This window comes from Tachysurus vachellii, chromosome 18, assembly GCF_030014155.1.
Source record: "Tachysurus vachellii isolate PV-2020 chromosome 18, HZAU_Pvac_v1, whole genome shotgun sequence".
In the NCBI taxonomy this organism is placed as follows: Eukaryota; Metazoa; Chordata; class Actinopteri; order Siluriformes; family Bagridae; genus Tachysurus; species Tachysurus vachellii.
This window is the reverse complement of record NC_083477.1, coordinates 16,201,977-16,224,183: the sequence shown is the minus strand read 5'-3', so window position 1 is coordinate 16,224,183 and position 22,207 is coordinate 16,201,977. Positions and strand designations below refer to the sequence as shown.

Below are 22,207 nucleotides of genomic sequence, written 5' to 3'. Positions count from 1 at the left end.
CACCTCAGATAGTGCACATTAGCTGGTACACATTAGCCTGAACACCTCAGATAGTGCACATTAGCTGGTACATATTAGCCTGAACACCTCAGATAGTGCACATTAGCTGGTACACATTAGCCTGAACACCTCAGATAGTGCACATTAGCTGGTACATATTAGCCTGAACACCTCAGATAGTGCACATTAGCTGGTACATATTAGCCTGAACACCTCAGATAGTGCACATTAGCTGGTACATATTAGCCTGAACACCTCAGATAGTGCACATTAGCTGGTACCACACAATACACACACATATATATATATATGCTACAAAAAAATTAACTACTGTACAAAATATCTGGTACACAAAACATATAAACGTATAATCTAATTACACATTAGCTTTGATACAAATATATAGTTCATAGTTAAACTCAGTCAAAAACACACACACAGAGTGGCAAATCACTAATACTGCAAAAGAATTCTTAATTTCCCATGAAAAAAACAGCTATACTCTGGAAAGAAGAAGTGTCAGCTGATAAGCTATAAACTGATGACTATTTATACTGTGCTCTCTTGAGTTTTGGAGGATGTTTTGCTCCTAACAGAACAAATAAAGTGATCTGATTGGGCAAGTTTCCCTGCTTCAGAATTGGTACGTGGAATGTGCTGTAACCATAGAGACGGCCATGAGGGCTGAGGTGAGTACGAGAGTGGCGTGAGCACGCTCAGAGCAGAATACTAAACACACACACATATAAGTGAGTCAGCCTTCTTGCTTTCACTTGATCTCTTTCATTTTCCCTTTCTACCTGGTAAGGAACTCCCCTTTCCTTTCTCTGTGTAGTAAAAAGCACACAACATGTAATACTAAGGGTATTAGAAAATATGTATGTGTTATCTGAAATCAGGTGAAATATCAAACACAAACACACAATCCTGAGTCCATTATGATCTTTGTCATTATTTTTGTCACTATCATCACTGTTACCCTCATCAACACCATAACTTGAACATGATCATGGACATCAACACCACCACCTCGATCATCCTCATCATTATACCCGTCACAATTACAGTACCACCACCTCCATCATCCTCATCATTATAACTATCGCAATTACCACCACCTCCATCATACTCATCAAAATAACCATCACAATTACCACCACTCACTCACTCATTTTCTACCGCTTATCTGACAATTACCACCACCTTCATCATAATCATCATTATACCCATCACAATTACCACCACCTCCATCATACACATCAAAATAACCATCACAATTACCACCAACTCCCTCATCCTCATCATTAAAACCACCAGAATTACCACCACCTCCATCAGCTTCATTATATCCATCATTGTTACCAACACTTCCAACCTCCTCATTATAACCATCAGAATGACCAATACCACCATCATCCCCATCATTATAACCATCAGATGTACCACCACCTCCATCAGCCTTCTCATTATAACCATCACCATTAGAATTATCATCATCATCATCATCATCATCTTCAACACTGGAATTATAATGACCATGACCATCAACTATGTCCTTCTCCTCCTCCTCATCATAATACCATCAATCCACACTGTAATACCACCATTGTCAACCGTAGAACTCTGAACACCACCACCACCATCACCACCACCACCACCATATATGTTTTATAGCACCGGAATGATTTCAAAACAAACTAGCACTGTAATACCTCAAGACATTACACACAAAGTTGAAACACAGCACAGTAACCAAATGGCAATTAAAAAATATTGCTTTTCAAAATAAGTAATTTAAAAGGGAATAAGAGATAAATCAAACTGGTGATAAAAATGAGAAAACATCACCTATTTAATTGAATTTGAATACGAATAATCCTTATTCGTATTCTTATATTCTTATGTGATTTGTCATGATAAAAGTGTCATATAAAAATGTCTACATATTCTACCACGGTTAAATGTACATCCCAATGTGATATGTGATAAGGCCACATAGCGCCAGAATCCTGCAAGGGGAGAACAGGTGTCTCCTTTAAGCAAATGTTAATAATTCATGAACATGTTCCCAGATTGTTCTCATCTGTCAGGAGAGCGTTAATTATGCAGGATCCTAGCTCACCCTGTCGGCAAGAGCTTACAATGAAAAAGTGCTAAAACGCTCTGATATAGAGACAGCTTCATCTCTTAATACCCCAGCAATAGCTTTAAATAAACATCCGTTTATCATGAAGGATGTGCAATGATCATCTAAATCAGTCATGTCCAATCATTAATCAGCTTTATTACCGTGCTCACTGGGCCTAGTGACGCGGCCTGCACGATTTTTAAAAACCCACACACTGCCATGTAGATACGTACCTATAAAATGGTCATGACAGGTAATGTCACAACTGTACCACATTTCATTTGAAAGGAGGATGCCTAAGTAGGCAACATGTGTCTTTTATATTAAAAAGCATATTCTAAAAGAAGGTAATTTGTTTCAAAACTGTTTTAAAGGAATACAAGTGATCCATTCATACATTTATCTACATTTACAGCATTTAGCAGACGCCCTTATGCAGAGCGACTTACATTTTTATCTCATTTTTTATACAACTGAGGGTTAAGGGCCTTGCTCAGGGGGCCAGCAGTGGCAATTTGGTGGATGTAGGAATCAAACTCACAACCTTCCGATTGGTAGCCCAACACCTTAACCACTAGGCTATCACATCCCGCATTATCTAGCTAAGATGTCAATATGAACGATGCTAGCTAGCATTAGTAACTATGTTAGTCTGAATGTTCTTTGCCACAACAAAGAACTTTTCTTATTTTGAAAAGTTACCTGAATATTTACACAGGAAACTTTAGACATATTTGTGTTGTGCAGCTGATTAAGTCGATTTTCTTGGGGATAAACTGAGATTTTACTAATTGTACTAGATTTTTCTTGAATAGAATTATTAGAAACTCGGATTTTTCAAAAGCATCTAGAAAAAGCCCAAATCAACTGAGTCTTTTTCTACAAGGTACTTAAGATCAACTCTTCCCTTATTCTGGTTACACCCATTTTTCCTAATGCTGATGGCATACATATTTCTGCTGTCCTTGTCCTAGTTTTCTTGAGCAGAATAAAATGTGGAAACCTGACCATAACACCCATATGTGCTTGTTGAACTTAGCAATCCCCTTTTGCTCTTATAATAAGCTCCAATCTTCCGAGACGGCTTTCCACGAGATGTTGGCGTGTGGCTGAGGGGATTTGTGTTCACTCAGCTACAAAAGCCTTAATGGGATCAGGCACAAAACACAGATATTGTAAGAGTGAGGAGGTCTGGAGTGCAGTCAGTGTTTCAGTTCATCCTAAAGGTGTTCAGTGGGGTTGAGTCAGAGTCAGGGCTCCGTGCTGGGCCCTTGAGATCCACGCCAACCTTAACGCACTATGTTTTCAGGGATGTAGCTTTGGGAATTTGGGGAATATGGGACAAATGGTTTTATTGGTCTGTTGTCCATATACTGTTAATGTAGCTGTGATCTTGTCAATTATTTCCAGAACTGAAACAATGCTGGATGACATCGTTATTAATTACAAATACCACATTTTCTCTAATTACACTCAAGACCTCGGACTGTCATGCCGTTGAAAAGTTTCCTAAATTTGATTGGGCATTTTTCATTATGTATGTGTTTTACTTGACAGACAAATTATACGAAAAAGAAAGAAGAAAAAAAGAAGTGGAAGAAAAAAAAATGCTGATTACAGCGCTGAAGAAAAGTCATAATTAAAAGTGAGAAAAAATCATTACTATATTTGCACTCAGTGGAAGTAGTAATAAATCTACAGCATCACATTCACTCCACCGTTCAAGTGGCACTTCAGCCAAAAATGACATTCCACACAATTTACTTCTTTCCACAAACACAGTGAAACAGCCAGTAGTTGTTGTTTCTAACAGTGCATGTTCTTCAGTTTTCCATACAAACTGTAAAGAAGACATTCCTGAGGTAAAAAATGACGCTGAATCACTTTCTTCCTCAGCACTGTACTTTGCTTTCGCTCCACTATATAATTTGATATATTTATGTATTACTTTACATAAAAATGAATTTATGTAATTTAGTTTAATTTATGTAAAGTTCTGAATTTATTTGAATATGTATTTTGAATATTCATTTTCTATGCTGTATTGATAAGCCAAATAAGATGAGGCAGTTCCCTTGTTAGTGGTTAGCTAACGCATCTGAAGTAGTAGCTTTGTGTGAACTGAAAGATCACATGATTGGCATGACTATAGACACCCTCTATATATAACCTTAGATATCGCAGCGAATTTATGCTAATCCACATCCACAGAAGAAAACATCATGTAGTTATAGTGGTGTGAAAAAGTGTTTGCCCCTTCCTGATTTTTCTTTTTTTATGTTTGACACACTTTAATGTTTTAGATCGTCAAACATATTTATGAAATTTATGAAATTAATTATTAAGGGAAAGCAAAATCCAAACCTACATGGCCCTGTATGAAAAAGTGCTTGCCCCCTAAACCTAATAACTGGTTGGGCCACCCTCAGCAGCAAGGTTGGGCCACTGCAATCAAGCGATTGCGATAACTTGCAATGAGTCTGTTACAACGCTGTGGAGGAATTTTGGTCCATTCATCTTGGCAGAATTGTTGTAATTCAGCCACATTGGAGTGTTTTTCGAGCATAATCCGCCTTTTTAAGGTCAGATTCAGGTCAGAACTTTGACTAGGCCATGCCAAAGTCTTCATATTATTTTTCTTCAGCCATTCAAGAGGTGGACTTGCTGGTGTGTTCTGGATCATTGTCCTGCTGCAGAACCCAAGTTTGCTTCAGCTTGAGGTCACAAACAGATGGCCGCACATTGTCCTTCAGGATTTTTTGGTAGACAGCAGAATTCATGGTTCCATTTATCACAGCAATTCTTCCAAGTCCTGAAGCAGCAAAACAGCCCCAGACCATCACACAACCACCACCATATTTTAGTGTTGGTATGATGTTCTCTTTCTGAAATGCAGTGTTATACTTTTACGCAAATGTAATGGGACACACACCTTCCAAAAAGTATTTTCCCAAAAGTCTTGAAGATCATCAAGATGTTTTCCGGCAAATCTGAGATGAGCCTTTACAGTATGTTCTTTTTGCTCAGCAAAGAACAATTTTCCAACAATGCCATGTGGGTTTGGATTTTGTTTTCCCTTAATAATAAAAAGCTTCAATTAAAAACTGAATGTTGTGTTTACTTGTGTTATCTTTGACTAATATTTAAATTTGTTTGATGATCTGAAACATTAAAGTCACTTCACCTGAAAAAATCAGAAAGGGGGCAAACACTTTTTTCACACTACTGTAATTCTGTCTGTGTTTATTGTGAGTATTTACTTACTTACTGAACCCTACTCAACATGTTCCTAAGTAAAATTTGATTGTTGATGAGCAAGCTGCAAAAAAAAAAACATAGCTAGCATAATATTTGGCTAGGCAAGTCAAATTCATTGATTCTTAGCTAATCAGTAGTTAATAGTAAACTGAGTACAATGTTATTCCATGTAATGGAACAGAACCATGGAATAGTTTGCTTTTATAGTGTATTTGCTAGACAAACCTATCCAGAGATGTTAGAGTCTTTCTAAGGTGGCACTCGATACCCCTAGCCACCACATGGCCACACCCCTGTTCCTGATTGGTTGAATGATGGTTATTCTTCTAGCATCGTAACTGTGGCTATGTTACAAAATGATGGCCAACACTATACGCTGTATATACTGTATGTATGCCAGTGTGCCGTTTAGACAAACCAGGACATGGGGTGTTTGATGTGTGTGCTGATCCATCACTAAGGATGCAAAACATTAGTGTGATGTTACTGCTCGTGTACTGGCTAGTCTGTGTATTGTAAAGGTAGTGTAAGATTGAAGTGCACTGTAGTCAAAGTGTTTGTATCTATCTGAGGGTGTCAGCATGAAGCAGGGTTTTATCTCTGATCACCAGGTTTTGATTGCTCCTGCTTCTCAGAGGCCAAAGAAAGAGACTTTGATCTGAGGGGCTCTAACCACCACCAGGCTGGTGTGTGTGTGTGTGTGTGTGTGTGTGTGTGTAGTCTGTAAATAGAAACAATTTGTGTCGTCTCTACAGAGAATACGATGGTAAGACACAGGGAGAAAGAGAGACCATAATGAAAAAGAAGAAAACATAAAGGAATAAACAAAAAACAAAAAAAAAACAGTGAGAGGGGGAAAGCTGAAGAATAAAGAGGACAGGAGAAGGAGTGGAAGTGAGGCTCAGACACAGAAGCCTTTCAGACACAGAAGCCTTTTTTTCCTTTTTTAATGCCACTTTCTGTGATCCACTTCCTTCCTGAATGTATGAATGACATCATAATCTTGAGTCAACTTTATTTAGTACACAGCCTCATATATAGTTAATCAGTTGGGCCGAGCCTTCACCAGTTAAACAGCTAGTGTGTAACCACGCTATGTGGAGTTTGTATAGCTCTTTAATTAATGGCAGAGACAACATGAGTGTGAACCCTGTGGAGTCCTGAGCTGTGTAAAACAAGAACATTCACAATGCCACAGTGCGGTTATGAAGCCCCAATCAGTGCGGAAGAGTAGAGCGGAACCTCCAGTTCGAGTGTGTACAATAGGCTCACTTTTAACAGCAGTGGAACAAGCAGAACAGGCAATCCTAAACACAGAGAGCAGAACAAACACACACCAAGCTCAGGCCTGACAAGCTTTGCCACCACCAGAGATATGGATTCAAACCAGCTTGATGGTACACTTTCAAGAAGGTGTATTCTAGAAGAAGTATTCTAGAAGAAGATGTCTTTATTTGTCATGTATACATTACAGAGCTACATTCCAGCACTTGTTAGGAAGCTGGGGTCAGAGCACAGGGTCAGCGATGAAACAACACCCCTGAAACAGAGACTGTTAAGAGTCTTGCTTAACGGACCAATGCCCCCTATCCACCAGAAGGAACCGGGTGCTGGTTCAGAGCTAGTGCTGGTTCTGGTTCAAATTTGGTTCCACTGGCAAACCTTCTAAGAACCGGTTTGCCTTTCCATGGGCTAGAGAGCCATCACAGGGCCGAGTCTTACGTCACTATATACATCTCATCTTTCCCAGCAACGTTAGAGCAGCAGCGGCAAACACAAGCACACCATCAACAATGCCGGATGTTGCTTTACTGTTAATACTCATGGCTTTGCAAACCTACATTGGCATCCAAACGCGGCGAATCCAACGTGTATGTGCAGCTCGATGTAATTTGTATAAACGGAGGATGCAATTGAGAATGACGGAAAGTACATAACATTATTTTATAATTAACACAGGAAAAAACGTTAGCCTTAGCATGTAGCTACCTACTATCACATGTGCTGATAATTGATCATATTGCTGTAAAGTAAAAGTGTATTAAACATTAGTATACTTAAGGTACATTACCAAAGACGCTAACAGTAGCCCCGCCCACAGCCCCTGACGTAAGCGGTTCTTAAGTCTAGACCAGAAACGTTTTGGTGCTACTTAAGAACCACTTTTCCTGGTTCAGAGCCGGTGCTTTGGCTGTCGAAAAAGAAAGAACTGATTTTAAATTAGGCTCTGGCTCCGAACCAGCACTCAAACTGCCTCGGTGGAAAAGGGGCACAACAACAGTGGCAGCTTAGTAAGTGCTGGGGCTTGTAACCCTTTGCCTCCTAATCAGTAACCTAGTGCCTTAACTGTTAAGGCACCACTGCCTCACTGCCACTCTCAAACAGATCTAAAGCAGCTAAAGGCAGTTTGACTAATCCCCCTTCATGCAGTTATAAAGTTTTTGATACACACAATCCCATTTTACCTCTAGCTACATGTAAATGCTGTTAGATAAAAAAAACATGCCAATTGTCACCCACACTAGCTACTTCCTCTATTTCCAACATGTTCGATTCAGTTTCTCTAATGATCAGGACCAATCATTTATCAGACTCATGGTATAGAGGAGATATACAGGGCCAACATTCTGAAAAACACTGCAGCATAAATCTTATTATTAAATAGAATCATGAACATCACACTAAACTCTCTCTCTCTCTCTCTCTCTCTCTGTCTCTCTCTCTCTTTCTCTCATATAAAAGGATTCTTTACTAGACAATACTTTTGGCAAAAAGAGAATCAGGTCTTTTTGAGGACCCAGCATGAGCAGTTCCATTTCCATCAGCATTCTTTATATTGATCATCACTGAAATGCTTAATGGGAGGCCTCAGGTGCCACTGGACCTCACTAAAATTTTATTAGCCACTACAGGCTCCTCTGGAATGAATCTGGCGGTGAAAGTCCTATTAGCTTGTCAGTGATAGTACTGACGCTACGTGTGATTTTTGTTGCTGTCGCTAGTAGGCGTTTATGCGACAGGTCTGCTTGTCACAAAGTCTTTTTCTTTATAAATCAGATGGTTAAAAGAAAATGTCTGATACACACATTTGCATGAGGATGGATGTTGCTGTATGAATCCAGCAGATGAACAGGAAGTGGCAGCACAAATTTGAAAGTGGTTATGGTCCGTAAACTGATGTGTCTTTTCATAATCAAGCCTGAGGTTTTGAATGAAAAACTGCAATTGGGCAGTAGGGCAAGTGAAGGCTTGAGATTGCTGAAGGTTTAGAAGTTTGGAGGTTTAAGCCGCAGCACGACCAAGCTGCCACTGTTGCTTAAGCAAGGACTTTAACCCTTTATCATACCTGACCCTGTGCTCTGACCTCAGTAATGAATTGCATTTCATTGTACTGTAATGTACACATGACATCTTCAAGCGTCCACTTTCTCTGGATCTATATCTGATCAATGATAAATAGAAATGCACAACTAACCATACAAAATAGATCTATAGACAAACTTGATAAAGTTTGTTCTTAAAAATAGTAGCGATAAAATTTCCTTATGGATTAGTTGATGTAGTTGGTTTAGTTGAAGTCGTGTTCAGAAAGGCTTCATTTCATACCGACAGGAAGAATTATTCAACATAATTTAAAATAACTGGTACAGTAGTTGGCTTCGAAGTGGTGTACTAGAAACGTGCAAGTGTGAATCCTAACACTAGGTACCTTTACATGCAAAATAACCAGTAACTGCACTGATGGCGCCATTGGCTTGAAGAGCCTTCATGTAAGCACCTCAGTCGATTCAACACAGCTCAATGACTTTACGATTGGATTAAAAGCGTTGGTGTAGATGCAAAAAATTAGCAATGTAATTGTTTTAATTAAACTAATTTCTCGACCGGGTTCAAAAATAACTTGCGAACATGCTGTATTTTAGTATTTATCGATTGATGAAATCTGATGAAATCTGTGCCATTCTTGAGTCTCCCTCTATAATTGGTAAAAAATGGAGAGACGACAGATTGGGGGCTTTAAACAGAGAGGTTATGTTAGGTAAAGTAGAGCACGAACAGAAAAAATAAAGAGAGAGAGAGAGAGAGAGAGAGAGAGAGAGAGAGAGAGAGAGAGAGAGAGAGAGAGAGAGAGAGTGCGAGAGAGAGAGAGAGAGAGAGAGAGAGAGAGAGAGAGAGAGATGTTGCTCAGACATCAATAAATCTGCGCACCCAAACACACACACACACACACACACACACAGACACACACTAACAAGCCCCGAAATATTTGGCTGCCTCACATAAACCCTCAGTGATGTTTACAAAACAGCTGCTTGGCTCCCTAAAAGGCCTTGCGTGTCACATACTTACCCATCTGTGTCCTGGAAGTTCACATTCACCTTCTTGGCAGAACCCAGCAACTCTGACAAAAAAAAAAAAAAAGAGAGAAAAGTGATTAGACATCATCCTGAACTGTGCAGCGCTGGATGTTGTAGCAGCCAGAGATGTTAAATGTGGGATCAGGACACAGCCACTCAGACTTTTCAGACGTAGGAATGCTTGAAATCTTTTTAAAAAACGTTCTTCAATGTTCTACGTGATGTTCAGTGTGTTGCTGCATGACTTTGCTGCATCATTAATTACATTTTGCGTTTGTCAAACTGCCTTTTAAACAAAACCCCTTGTTTCTGCACCTGCATCTGTGTATTGCACTCTTGCTCTGTTGATCATTTTTACATAATAACGTGGATAAATACAAGAGCATCGTGTGAGCGATCAAATCTCTTAACAGTTCGGCAGTACGTGAGTAGCTCAGAGAATTTTGCACACGCGACGCTAAAGTCAAAGACAGGAAGGAACAGGAAGAAGTGCCTCCCTGTCCCTCAGGGCTGAAAACACACGGTCACCCGAGTCAAACAGAAGGCCGCCTATCTGCTCCTCTCAGCGAGAGGATGTGCGAGAGGAAACACCACTGGCCTCTATTGTCGTTAATGTTAGACCGAGCGTATCATTTTCAGGATGTAATAATAAATACTAAACCTAATTAAATATTGCAGTGACATTATATCACAGTTTCTGCTTGGTCTCATTATAAGACAAAGGTAAACACTACATATAGCACATTGTTTATAAATTCTCAACTATGATTGGTCAGGAGGTGTCAAATATTATGGTTTAACAGCTTCTTCACAGGGACTTGTTTGACTGACTGGACAAAAACATACTTAACTTATGTTAAGTTATTTTTAACATATAGACATATAAGGACTAATCTGGTAAAGCTTAGTATGGAAGGAGTCTCCAATGTCAGTGCTTATCAAAGCAGTTTTTTATTTTTTTTGTCTTTTATATATATATTGTGTTGTTCTCTAATTGGGAAGCATCGTGGCTTAGAGGTTAGCCTTGCATGTTCTCCTTATGCTTCAGGGGATTCCTTGGAGGTACTAAAGAACCTAAAGGATGCTAAAGTATGAATGCTAGCATATGAACTCCCTGAACTTCCTCGATGCTTGATTGACAGCTCTCTATCCAAGTCTCCCAGCCTGCTATGTCACCAAACACAAGGTGAGAATGACTATTGTTCAACCCCATACACACCCAGACAGCACACAATTGTCTCTTTCGCTAATTGGCAAGACATCAACACCATTAAGGTTTTTTTTATCTGCTACCTCCAGACAGCCTTGTCCATAATGTGTGTTTTAAACCTGTCAGCGTTGTAGGATAGTGACGCATGATCATAGGGAGGGTTAATCTCTACATTCTTGCCTTGGAATAAGCATACTCAGCTCGGGACCTCAAACATTTCTCCTTCGATGAATTCATACATTTTAACCTACTTTTCTGGGGGGTCTGTGTTTATTTGTGAAGCAGATGAGTGATTACCATCAGACGACTACGGTGGCCAAGAAGTGCAAAACAAATGAACAAATCCAAAAACACATTAACAAATCAGAAAACACATTAACAAATCCGAAAACACATTAACAAATCCGAAAACACATTAACAAATCTGAAAACACATTAACAAATCCGAAAACACATTAACAAACCCGAAAACACATTAACAAATCCGAAAACAAATTAACAAATCTGAAAACACATTAACAAATCCGAAAACACATTAACAAATCTGAAAACACATTAACAAATCCGAAAACACATTAACAAATCCGAAAACACATTAACAAATCCGAAAACAAATTAACAAATCTGAAAACACAACGACCCGGAAACGGTACAGTAAGTATCGTTTTTGAATGGAAACTTACCGATCATTGGACAAGACACCTGTCACTCAAGATATACAGGTATGGAATCTTATGTGTAATGTGTAAAGTTCTCCGTTTAAATATAAGAAAATAACAGAATTAATCCACAGCAATCCATTCCATCCATCCATCCATCCATTTCCTGCGGCAGACTGTTGAACTTCATGCATACCTTGAGTGACAGGTGTCTTGTCCAATGATCGGTACGTGTTCCAATCACAAACTATACCAACCTCTTCCGGGTTGTCTGAATTGTCGCTGTGTTTTCGGATTTGTTAATGTGTTTCGTGCACCGATTCAAACAAACCGGAAGAGGTAGGTATAATTTGTGAATGGAAACTTACCGATCATTGGACAAGACAACTGTCATTCAAGATATACAGGTGAATGAAAGGTGTCTCGTCCGATGATGGTAAGTTTCCATTCACAAACTATACCAACCTCTTCCGGGTTGTCTGACTTGTCGTTGTGTTTTCAGATTTGTTAATGTATTTTCGGATTTGTTAATTTGTTTTGCACTTCTCGGCCACCGTAGACGACATGGACATTTGTATACAAACACGATAATAAGAACATTTAGAAACAATAAGGATGTGATGAAATTATGGTTAGAAAGAACATTCTGGGTGCTGTTTTTATTTAGTGGTGAATCAGCCTACAACAAATTATCGTAATGATACAGGGGGTGTAGTTTCAATGGGGGCATGGAGTTTTAAAATAATATAATTATATATATTATATATATTTATGTAATGAATAGTAATGAAACCAAGAGATGTCAGCAGTGTGAAAGCACGATTCCACGCATTTTACAAGGGTTATTAAACAAGCCATTTGCGATCACTGTTCATGCCATGTATCAAGAGCTGGTACAATGCCCAAGGACTCCACTACGGGCTTAATACAGCACTTGACAGCACATCTGGCTCAATCTGTAAAGCGCAGAAACACTATAAATCCTAAAGAAAAATTACTCCATTAAGACACCGCTTTCGTCTGTAGGTATGGTCTTTGAAAATCCATAAACAACAAATCTACAATAATAAAACTAAACAAGACGCCAGTGGTCTAGCCAGTTAAGTCTAGTTCTTCTACCATCTGATATGTAGAAAGCTAGTAATTCTGCTGGCCAGAGTGGCGATTCCAAACATTATACCAACATTCAACCAGTCATGTTGTTCTTGAGATCACGCTAATGAGAAACTCAGAAAGACAGATGGTCGAACACATACGCATATCAGTGGCGGATGCATAGAAATTGCAGAGGCAAGGAATTCTTCGTTTTTGTCTGACCAGCTGCTATCTCTTATCGAGGATGTTGCATTTAATAGAATAATGGTGCATACAGAGCCTCATTAAGAGATAATGTATAAATCCCACTTTAGCCTGCTCCCACAATACAGTCTGACCAATCATACTCGCTCCTGTAGTTATTTCTGAAGCTTACCTGGTTATGTCTCATTAACCCAGAAACAAAAATTCGCCGTTTGTTTAAAAAAAATTGTTTTGTTGTTTCAAAGTTCAGCATTGAATTGTTTTGTCGGTTTTCACTCCACAGTGGTGGTTAATGACAGAGGTGGGAGTAAGTCACACATGTGCAAGTCACAAGTAAGTCTCAAGTCATGAATGTCAAGTCAAAGTCAAGTCGAGTCTTTTTTAATATTTGTCAAGCAAGTCTCAAGTCTCAAATTTGCGACTTAAGTCTGACTCAAGTCAAGTCGAGTCCCCCATCTCTGAATCATTTAACTCAAGTCCGAGTCAAGTCTCAAGTCATGAATGTCAAGTCAAAGTCAAGTCGAGTCTTTTTTTATATTTGTCAAATTTGAGACTTAAGCCTGATTCGAGTCAAGTCATATGACTCGAGTCCCCCATCTGGCTAATGACTCATATGAAAGTAAACACTCAGCACTTTATGAATTTGTAGTGTTTCTGTTTTACTTAGTCTACCAGGATCAATAATTTAATAGATATCTAGGTATTAGCCTAAACGATGGGGAGTGAAAATATCTTGAATATCTTTAAGCCGAGCTATTTTCCTATTATAACATGAAAATACACTTTTTTTAGATGTTTATACCTATTTCTTGAAATCAGTACTAATTTTAACCTTTAAAACGGTTATTCTATTGCCAAAGGATTTTGCTTCTTTCTAGATACTTGCAACTAAAACTAGCAAGCTAAAATCTCAAGCATGAAATGAGTCAGAAACGTCTAGAAATATTTCATTTTAATTATATTTAATTTCTTGTAACATTGTCAGACAAAATTGACCCCATTCATGATATTTTCACTTGATTTGTGATTTATGTTGTGTATGTTAAATGCACTTTAGTTTTACATTCAATGGCTAGTTCGTTTAAACGCTAGTTTGATTTTGAGTAACGTTACAAAACCTGATTTACTGCAGCCAACAAAGATGGCCGCCATGGACTACAATTCCCAGCAACCAGCAGAGATGTCAGTTGCCATACTTTTAATCTACTGTAGCTCACCGTAGCTTTCCAATTATGTGTGTTTGCCTTTTCCTTTTTGAAGCACCTTTGTTTTCAGTTATTCTTCATAAGGTATGTGTATGTTGTACGGTTTTTGGACTTGCGTGTTCCCTTTACTTTTGCATGTTGCTATCATATTTTGGAACCGTGTTCTTTCTTTTGCATTCACTGTTTTTGTGAATATTTTTTCCCTATGTCTACTTTCTGTGAATTTAGTTTTTTGTCTTTCCTTTTTTAAATAAACGCTCACCCTGTATTTGCAAGCAAGCCCTTGGAGTCTGATTCGTGTCATCTTGCTTGTTAGTTTGCTGTTCAATTCAATTCAATTTATTTGTATAGCGCTTTTAACCATTCTTATTGTCTCAAAGCAGCTTCACAGAAGTATGGAAACAGAAGATAGAGAAAGGGACTCAGGCAAGACTAGCTATGCCAGCATAACTAAAAGTGTGTGTGTGTGTGTGTGTGTGTTGGGGGGGTGTTACGGGTACTGTCAGGACTCTGCCCGGACTTTGGCTATGTGCGTTTTTGTTTATGTTCTGTGTTCACGTGTCTGCCCCGCCCTTGTCTTTTCCTCTGCACACCTGTCCCTCATGTCCGATTAATTATTTGTACTATTTAGTTGAGCCTCGTTGCCTTGAGCAGCACGGAATCCTCTGTTGTCTTCTGTTTAGTCATGTTGCTAGTCTGTGTCCATGTTTCATGTTTTTTAAGTTATTAAAACCTGTTTCTGTTGCGCTATCCTGCACTTGGGTCCGTTTTATTCCCGCGCCCATGACAACCTGAGCGAATTGTGGGGATGGTAAGCCGACAGCATCCAGACATCCCAGTTCAACAAACACTCTATACTCATGAACCATCCAGATCTGCTTCTTTACCTAAGAAAAGCTATTCATAAAAAGATAGACTAAACAAATGTGTTTTTAGCCTGGACTTAAATACTGAGACTGTGTCTGAGTCCCAAACACTACTGTAACTGGAAGTCTGTTCCATAACTGTGGGGCTCTGTAAGAAAAAGCTCTGCCCTCTGCTGTAACCTTTTGTACTTGAGGTACTACCAAATAGCCTGCACCTTTTCATCAAAGTAAGCGTGACAGATCATAAAAAAAACAAAAGATCTCTCAGGTACTGTGGCGCGAGACTATTAAGTGCTTTATAGGTTAATAATAGTATTTTATAATTAATGTGAAACTTGACTGGAAGCCAATGCAATGAGGATAAGATAAGGGTGATATGTTCATATCTTCTGGTTCTAGGTAGGACCCTAGCTGCTGCTTTCTGAACTAACTGGAGCTTGTTTATGCTCCTACTGAAACATCCAGAAGGTAAAACATTACAATAATCCAAATTAGAGGTAACAAATGCATGAACTAGTGTTTCTGCATCATGTAGTTCAGCCGGTTCAGAAAGCTTACTAAGACCTACAACTTTAATTGAAAAGACTTGCCTTTATCATCTACTAATAACAGCAATTGAATTCAGGAGTTCCTTCTCAGCATTACGCATAACTGTAAATGATTAACATACAAAATAATGTAATTTTATTGAAATTTAATTTAATTTTATTAAAAACTGTAATGGTTAAGAAATTGCTGAGGTGTTTTTGAGAGGAAAGAAGGCTACCCTTGTGATTTTATTTATGTGAGCTTTAAATGAGAGACCGGTATCAATAATCACACCAAGGTCTTTTACTGCTGCACATGATGTAATAGAAAGACCATCCAGAGTTACTCTGTAATCAGAAAGCTTACTTCTGGCTGCCTGTGGACCTGGTAAAAGCACTTCTGTCTTGTCAGAGTTAAGCAGGAGGAAGTTAGTAATCATCACTGTCTAATGTCCTGCACACAATCTTCAATCTTATTAAGCTGGTGATTCACATCTGACTTAGCTGAAACATATAGCTGCGTGTCATCAGCATAACAGTGGAAGCCAATACCATGTTTTCGAATAATTGCACCAAGGGGTAGCATATATAGGGAGAAAAGCAATGGGCCTAAAACAGAACCTTGCAGAACACCGAACATTACCTTTGTTTGTTCAGAGTTTAGATCCATTTAGATCTAGGAACTGATATCGATAATGTATAATCTAAGGGGTAAAATACTATACTCCATCCTAAATGTTTTCTATTCATTTTTATGTCAATATTCACTCAGTTATTCATTTATTTATTCATGATGATCAGGTTCATGGTGGATTTGGAGCACATCACAGAATCAATCAGCTACAATTTAAAGAATATTCGCTGAATATGATCAGCTACTTAATGTCGTTAAATGTCATTTCCAATCTGTGTGAATCATGAGAACGTAAACACAGGCAGAAAACCTTTATCAATAGTATAATTCTTTAATTGTATGTGACTGTTGAAATAATTACTCTGCTCTCAGCCTTAATATATTAGCATGCAAGGCCTAAATTGGCAAACATACTGTGCTTGTTTAACATGGTTTTAATTAACATGGTTACATAAAATGAGACTTTTTGTGTAATAACCTAATCTTGATGTGATGAAGGATTACTGATTTAACAGGGTATTCCACACAGAAAAAAAAGCTACGTTCACACATACAGTGGTTTTGTCTATGCTAGTCGCCAGTCGCTAATGAGTAGTTGTCAGCAGGTGTCCATACTACTGGTTCCCATATTAATAAGGTTTATCAGATGGTAAATTAGAATTCCAAATCAGTTTTCTTGCTGCTAAAATGAAAAATTCAATAGGGAGATTTGGTTTGTGTATAAAATTCAGCAGTGTTTATCTGCATCATATCCTATGAGATGAAGGAGAAGCAGTGTGCGCTCTGCTGTCTTCACTCCCATATTTGCATAAAGTTCAGCTTTGTCACTTAGCTGGACACAATCGCTGATCATGTCACTGGAAGTCACCAGCTCTCTCACCCTAAACGCAGTGATGTGCTAGCTTGCAGTCCTCATTTTAACTAACCAGGAGTGTTCAAACGCTGATTGGCATCCATCCATCCATCCATCCATCCATCCATTTTCTGAAGGGCTTATACTACACAGGACTCGGGGCACAATATTTGAGACACCCTGGTCAAGTCACCAACCCATCACAGGGCACAATCACACACATTTGCACACTACAGACAATTTAGAGATGTCAATCAGCCTGCAATAACTTTGAACTGCTTCGGAAACCGGTGTACCCTGAGGAAACCCCTGAAGCAGAGGGCATAGGTGGTAATTATACTCCCAACCCTAAAGGTGTGAGGCAAATGTACTAAAAAAAGCAAATGCATCATCATTCAATGATTTATAGAATAAAATTGAAAATTGAAATAAAAGTTCCTCCACACAAAATCTGCTCAAACTTGAATACAGGTGAGTAAAAACACTTCAGAATGCTTGTAGTGAGAATTCAGTTGGTTGAGAATTGAATCCTGCGTAGTTTCTTTTCCCCAGTACTTGTGTCTGTGTTCTCTAATTTATTAAACAGTGAAACGCAACGCTCGCATCATGTAAATCAGTAAATTCCGGGGGGTTTCATGTGACAGCGCCTCCTAGAGGACATGCTCATGTTTCTTACCTTGTGTGAAAGTATGAATACTTCACGCTGTGTAAGGGGCAATCAGTGACAGCACAATAAAACAATAAAACACAAAACATTTACTAGAATTGGTGAAATCGCAATAACAGGATTGTTCTTTCAAACTGCTTCCACTGAAGACACGTAAGTAAATGCTTTCTGTGACAGTTGTACTCACGACGTGTCCTGGCCCGAGTCTGAGGTCATTTAGAGTTTGCTTGATTTTCGTTCATTTCTGTGAAATGGCATCAAAAGCTGTATATATATAAAACCTTTACACGTTTACTTTGTCAGAGTGATGAATGTTCCAATGTGTCCTCATCTGGAGTGTGTAAAATCTGTTGACCCTAGTGCGAGTGTGTGTATGTGTGTGTGTGTGTGTCTACAGGTGGTTAATGAATAGTGTGTCTGGATCACTGCACCAAAAACTATTAACACTTGGCTGTAAGAAGAGTCCAGACTGATTTCCCAGAATCCACCACAACAAACACACACACACACACACACAACTGTGATGTTCTACATTTAGAGCTTACAGTTAGATATTAAATCAAACTAAAGAGATGAGTTCATCTCTCTGTCTCTCTGTTATTCCTCTGTCCTTATATCTTCATAAAAGGAGTGGAACACCGAACAGCTGGAACAACATCTCCAAATATATCTCTAGACCTGCCAAACCCCAGAGAGTTAGGGATACAGAGTCCCGGCATGGGGGCGGTGATGAATGCTGGATAACGCAGTAATAACAACACAGTGAACAGCAATAAACATTTCCCATATAATCCTTTTACAAATGACTCGTCTGTCGTAACAGAGATTAAACGTGAAATGCTTTCTGACTATCGTTATCATTATTTGTAGATAGATTCGACACTTTGCTCTAGAGCTGCTTAATCTTTTTATTTCTGTCAAAACGTTCCTAATAAATATAGATATTATTAACTAGTTAATAGTCATATTAACTATTTCTATACAGTACTTGTCTAATGTTAGCTAGGAAAGCACAAACTGTGTGATTTTATACCACATTAATGAAATGTTCTGCGTTCACGCTGTATTTTGAAGCCAAAAACTGAAGACCTTTGCCTTTGGTGTTTGTGGGAGGGTTCGCAAATTTCTCTCCAATTTGGTCAACTCCCAATTCTCACCCACCAGCTGCTTATCTCATCCCTAACATATGACCACCAACAGGGAAGACTTCCTCCAAAACATCTGAAGCCAGTCAACTGAATGTTTTTGAGCTCATTCTCATGCTTTGTCACACTTTCTGCCCTCTTCCACATACCTGTACATGGGCTAACCGATGCTTATGATTGGCTATAGTGTCACTGTGATTGACCTTCGATTGACCTTCAAAACAACTCCACTCTTTCTTTCCGTCTTCTTTTTCTCCCCATCTCATCTTCACATTTCTTCACCATTTTCTCCACACCGTTCTCTCTCTCTCTCTCTCTCTCTCTCTCTCTCTCTCTCTCTCTGTCTCTCATCCTTTCCTTTTCCCCATTTTCTCCATCTCCTGTGTCCTATCCTGCCTTTTCTAACTGTCAATCCTCCCACTTCTTTGTTTCTCTGTCAATCTTACCCTTTTCTTCTCTTCTCTTTCGCTTTCCTATCTTCAAACCATCAGAACTCTGCTGGGCTGCTGGGAACATTGACTTCCTGCAGGATGAAAACAGTCCTCTCGCTCCTGAGCTTCACATCTACAGGACCTGCAGTCTACACCATACCACTCCGTGTCACTTCGAAATCACAGTTTTCTACATAATTGCACGTAATTCATTTGACTTATTGTTGATTGGAGGCATGATAAGTGAGGTATAATTAGCTAAACTGTTATCTGTTTTCTCTCATGGACTGCAGAAATATTTTAATTGCTCTCTGTTGCCTTTGACCATGTCCTGATTCCACAGGGTATAATCATGAAGTTGTTAATATTTATGCACAACATCACGCATGGTGTGGGAGGTTTACTATCATACACCAGCTTGAAAGTGTTGCACAAAAGCTGTTCCCGAGATGGAAAAAAAAAATAGCAACTTTGATGACATAGCATACCAACAAGTGGAATCTAGCTTGGTTGTGGTCTGAAACTAAAATATTAGCTTTTTGGCCACGTAGGATGTCCATTTAGCAAAGAAATATCATGCTGTTGCGATGATGCTTTCAAATCGTGAACTACCAGGGCGGGTTGATCCTGTATATCAGACTTTCCCAAAGTTTCTATGCTGTATTTCTCTTGACTGGAACTAACAGGCCATACTCTGGTCCAGCATGACAATGCCGCTGTGCACAAAGCAAAGTCTATAAAGGCATAGTTTGCAATTGTAGAAGTTGAAGAACGTGATTGGCCGGCATACTGCACAGACCTTTCTTATGATTTTTGTAGCTGAACAGACACAAATCCCTAAAGTAACATTGAATAATCTAGTGGAAAGACTTCCCAGAAGACCAGAGACTGTTATAGCAGGATGTAAGGGGAACCTTACATGAATGCAAAGCTTCTGAAATAGGATCCTGGGTGTCATGGTCAGGTGTGTGCAATACTTTTGGACATACAGAATATCTGTTGGTGTAAACAAAATCATTCAGATTATGATCGCTTCTTTCCATTTCTCTAATAAGTGTTTTCTAATGTGTTAAGACACAAGCAATCTTCATGGTAAACAGGCAAACTGAAAAGTATCTAACCTATAACCTATGGATAAGCAACACCAGAATTGCTGGCAACCTAACTGGACAAAAAATTCAGTAGAAAAGTTTTGTTTAATTTGACAGTTGACTTACCAACATCCTCTACGCAAACACTGATCATTCTGAAGCATGTACAAAACCTGTGGTATGAATGAAATGACATTCCACATGCACACAACTGTTTATGCATTTCAAATGTTCTGCATAGGGCTGGGCGATATGGCTGAAAACTGTATCATGATATCAGTGTTTCATGTCGGTCAATATCGATAATTATTGATATTTTTTATGACCCATTTAAAATAAGGACCAGGAGAAAAATATATTACATTTAAACATTTTTATTTTAAACTTAACCTTCCTCTGATCATAAAACCCTCAGTTATTAAGACAGAAATGTCAACAACCATGGAAAACGCAAATAATTAAAATGTAGGTTACCAGAGAGCGAGTGCCTTTGTTAATGCAACCAAACTTGCTTCGCAACCTCTGTTTTCTTCCGACGAAGAATAAAAAATATCAAACGTTTTACCGAACACATTTTTTATTGATATCGATCACGTGTCTATCGCGATACATATCGTTATCGTTTTATTGCCCAGCCCTAGTTCTGCATAGAGAAATGTTTCCTCTAGATTCCTTTAATAGTGTCTCCTGCCTTGTTAGTTACTGGTAGGTGCTCACGGCTGTTTTTCTCACCATCAGAGGCTTCACTACATTTAATTGTGTGGGTTCTGACACCTTTAAAACCAATGTTTTGATGACAAAAATTCTGACAGCTACATTACAGAGGGCTAAACACACATCCTTGTGACTGTTATCTGTACTTTACTGTTAAAGCTGACACACACTGCTCACATATTGAATGTGCTACATCGCTATAAAGCAGCTGTCAATCACTCAGGAAGCTTGTGTCCTTCACACACACACATAAATAAAAAATATCGAACGTTTTATCGAACACATTTTCTATTGATATCGATCACGTGTCTATCGCGATACATATCTTTATCGTTTTATTGCCCAGCCCTAGTTCTGCATAGAGAAATGTTTCCTCTAGATTCCTTTAATAGTGTCTTGTTAGTTACTGGAAGGTGCTCAAGGCTGTTTTTCTCACCATCAGAGGCTTCACTACATTTAATTGTGTGGGTTCTCACACCTTTAAAACCAATGTTTTGATGACAAAAATTCTGGGGGAAAAAAAATGTGTTAAAATAAAATAATACATTTTGTAATGTAATCGTTGCACCTTTTTATAATACAAGCTAATATAGTAGACTTGGAGTCTATATTGTTTTAAAACTTTTTGACAAAAATTTTGATCAGGTTGATGTTAGTGATGTATGCAACTCAGCTGCACTCTGTCCAGGTGAAACTGCTTGTTAGGACAAATACACACACACACACACACAGATGCACACACATAGACCATTCAGAGAGCAAAGTGTGTGAACAAGTGTGAGAACTTTACTGAAGTTGCTAGGCAACAAGCTTTCACCTCTTCCTACACGTTAGTGTACGCAAAAACACACACACACACACACACACTGCTGCCCGCCAAACCAAACCCAGCACACACACACATGCAGAACGACAGAAAGTGTGTGGGATAGCAGCGGAGGCAAAGGCAGATCAGTGTGTAGGTTAATCCAGTGGAAATATTAAAAATAACACATACATACTTGTATATAACCTCCAGCACTTGCAGCTAGGCATATGCTATAATAGGGATACTTAATATGATACCATGTTTGATAAGATTAATAGAGCTGATGTTAAAAATAATACAAATGTAAATGGAGCAAATATCAAATGCTCAGTGAGCTAACCTGCTTGCTAACCA

General features: G+C 38.7%; 1 protein-coding gene across 6 annotated transcripts in view; it reads right to left on the bottom strand.

Annotated features, from left to right (window-relative positions):
* The window catches only part of caskin1 (CASK interacting protein 1), a 100,818-nt gene that overhangs the window by 34,840 nt on the left and 43,771 nt on the right, over positions 1-22,207 (bottom strand). For all 6 annotated transcript variants that reach the window (XM_060891912.1, XM_060891914.1, XM_060891916.1 and 3 more), the window contains exon 2: positions 9,737-9,788. In XM_060891912.1, coding sequence (XP_060747895.1) covers positions 9,737-9,788 — 52 coding nt within the window. The remainder of the gene's footprint in view (positions 1-9,736; positions 9,789-22,207) is intronic.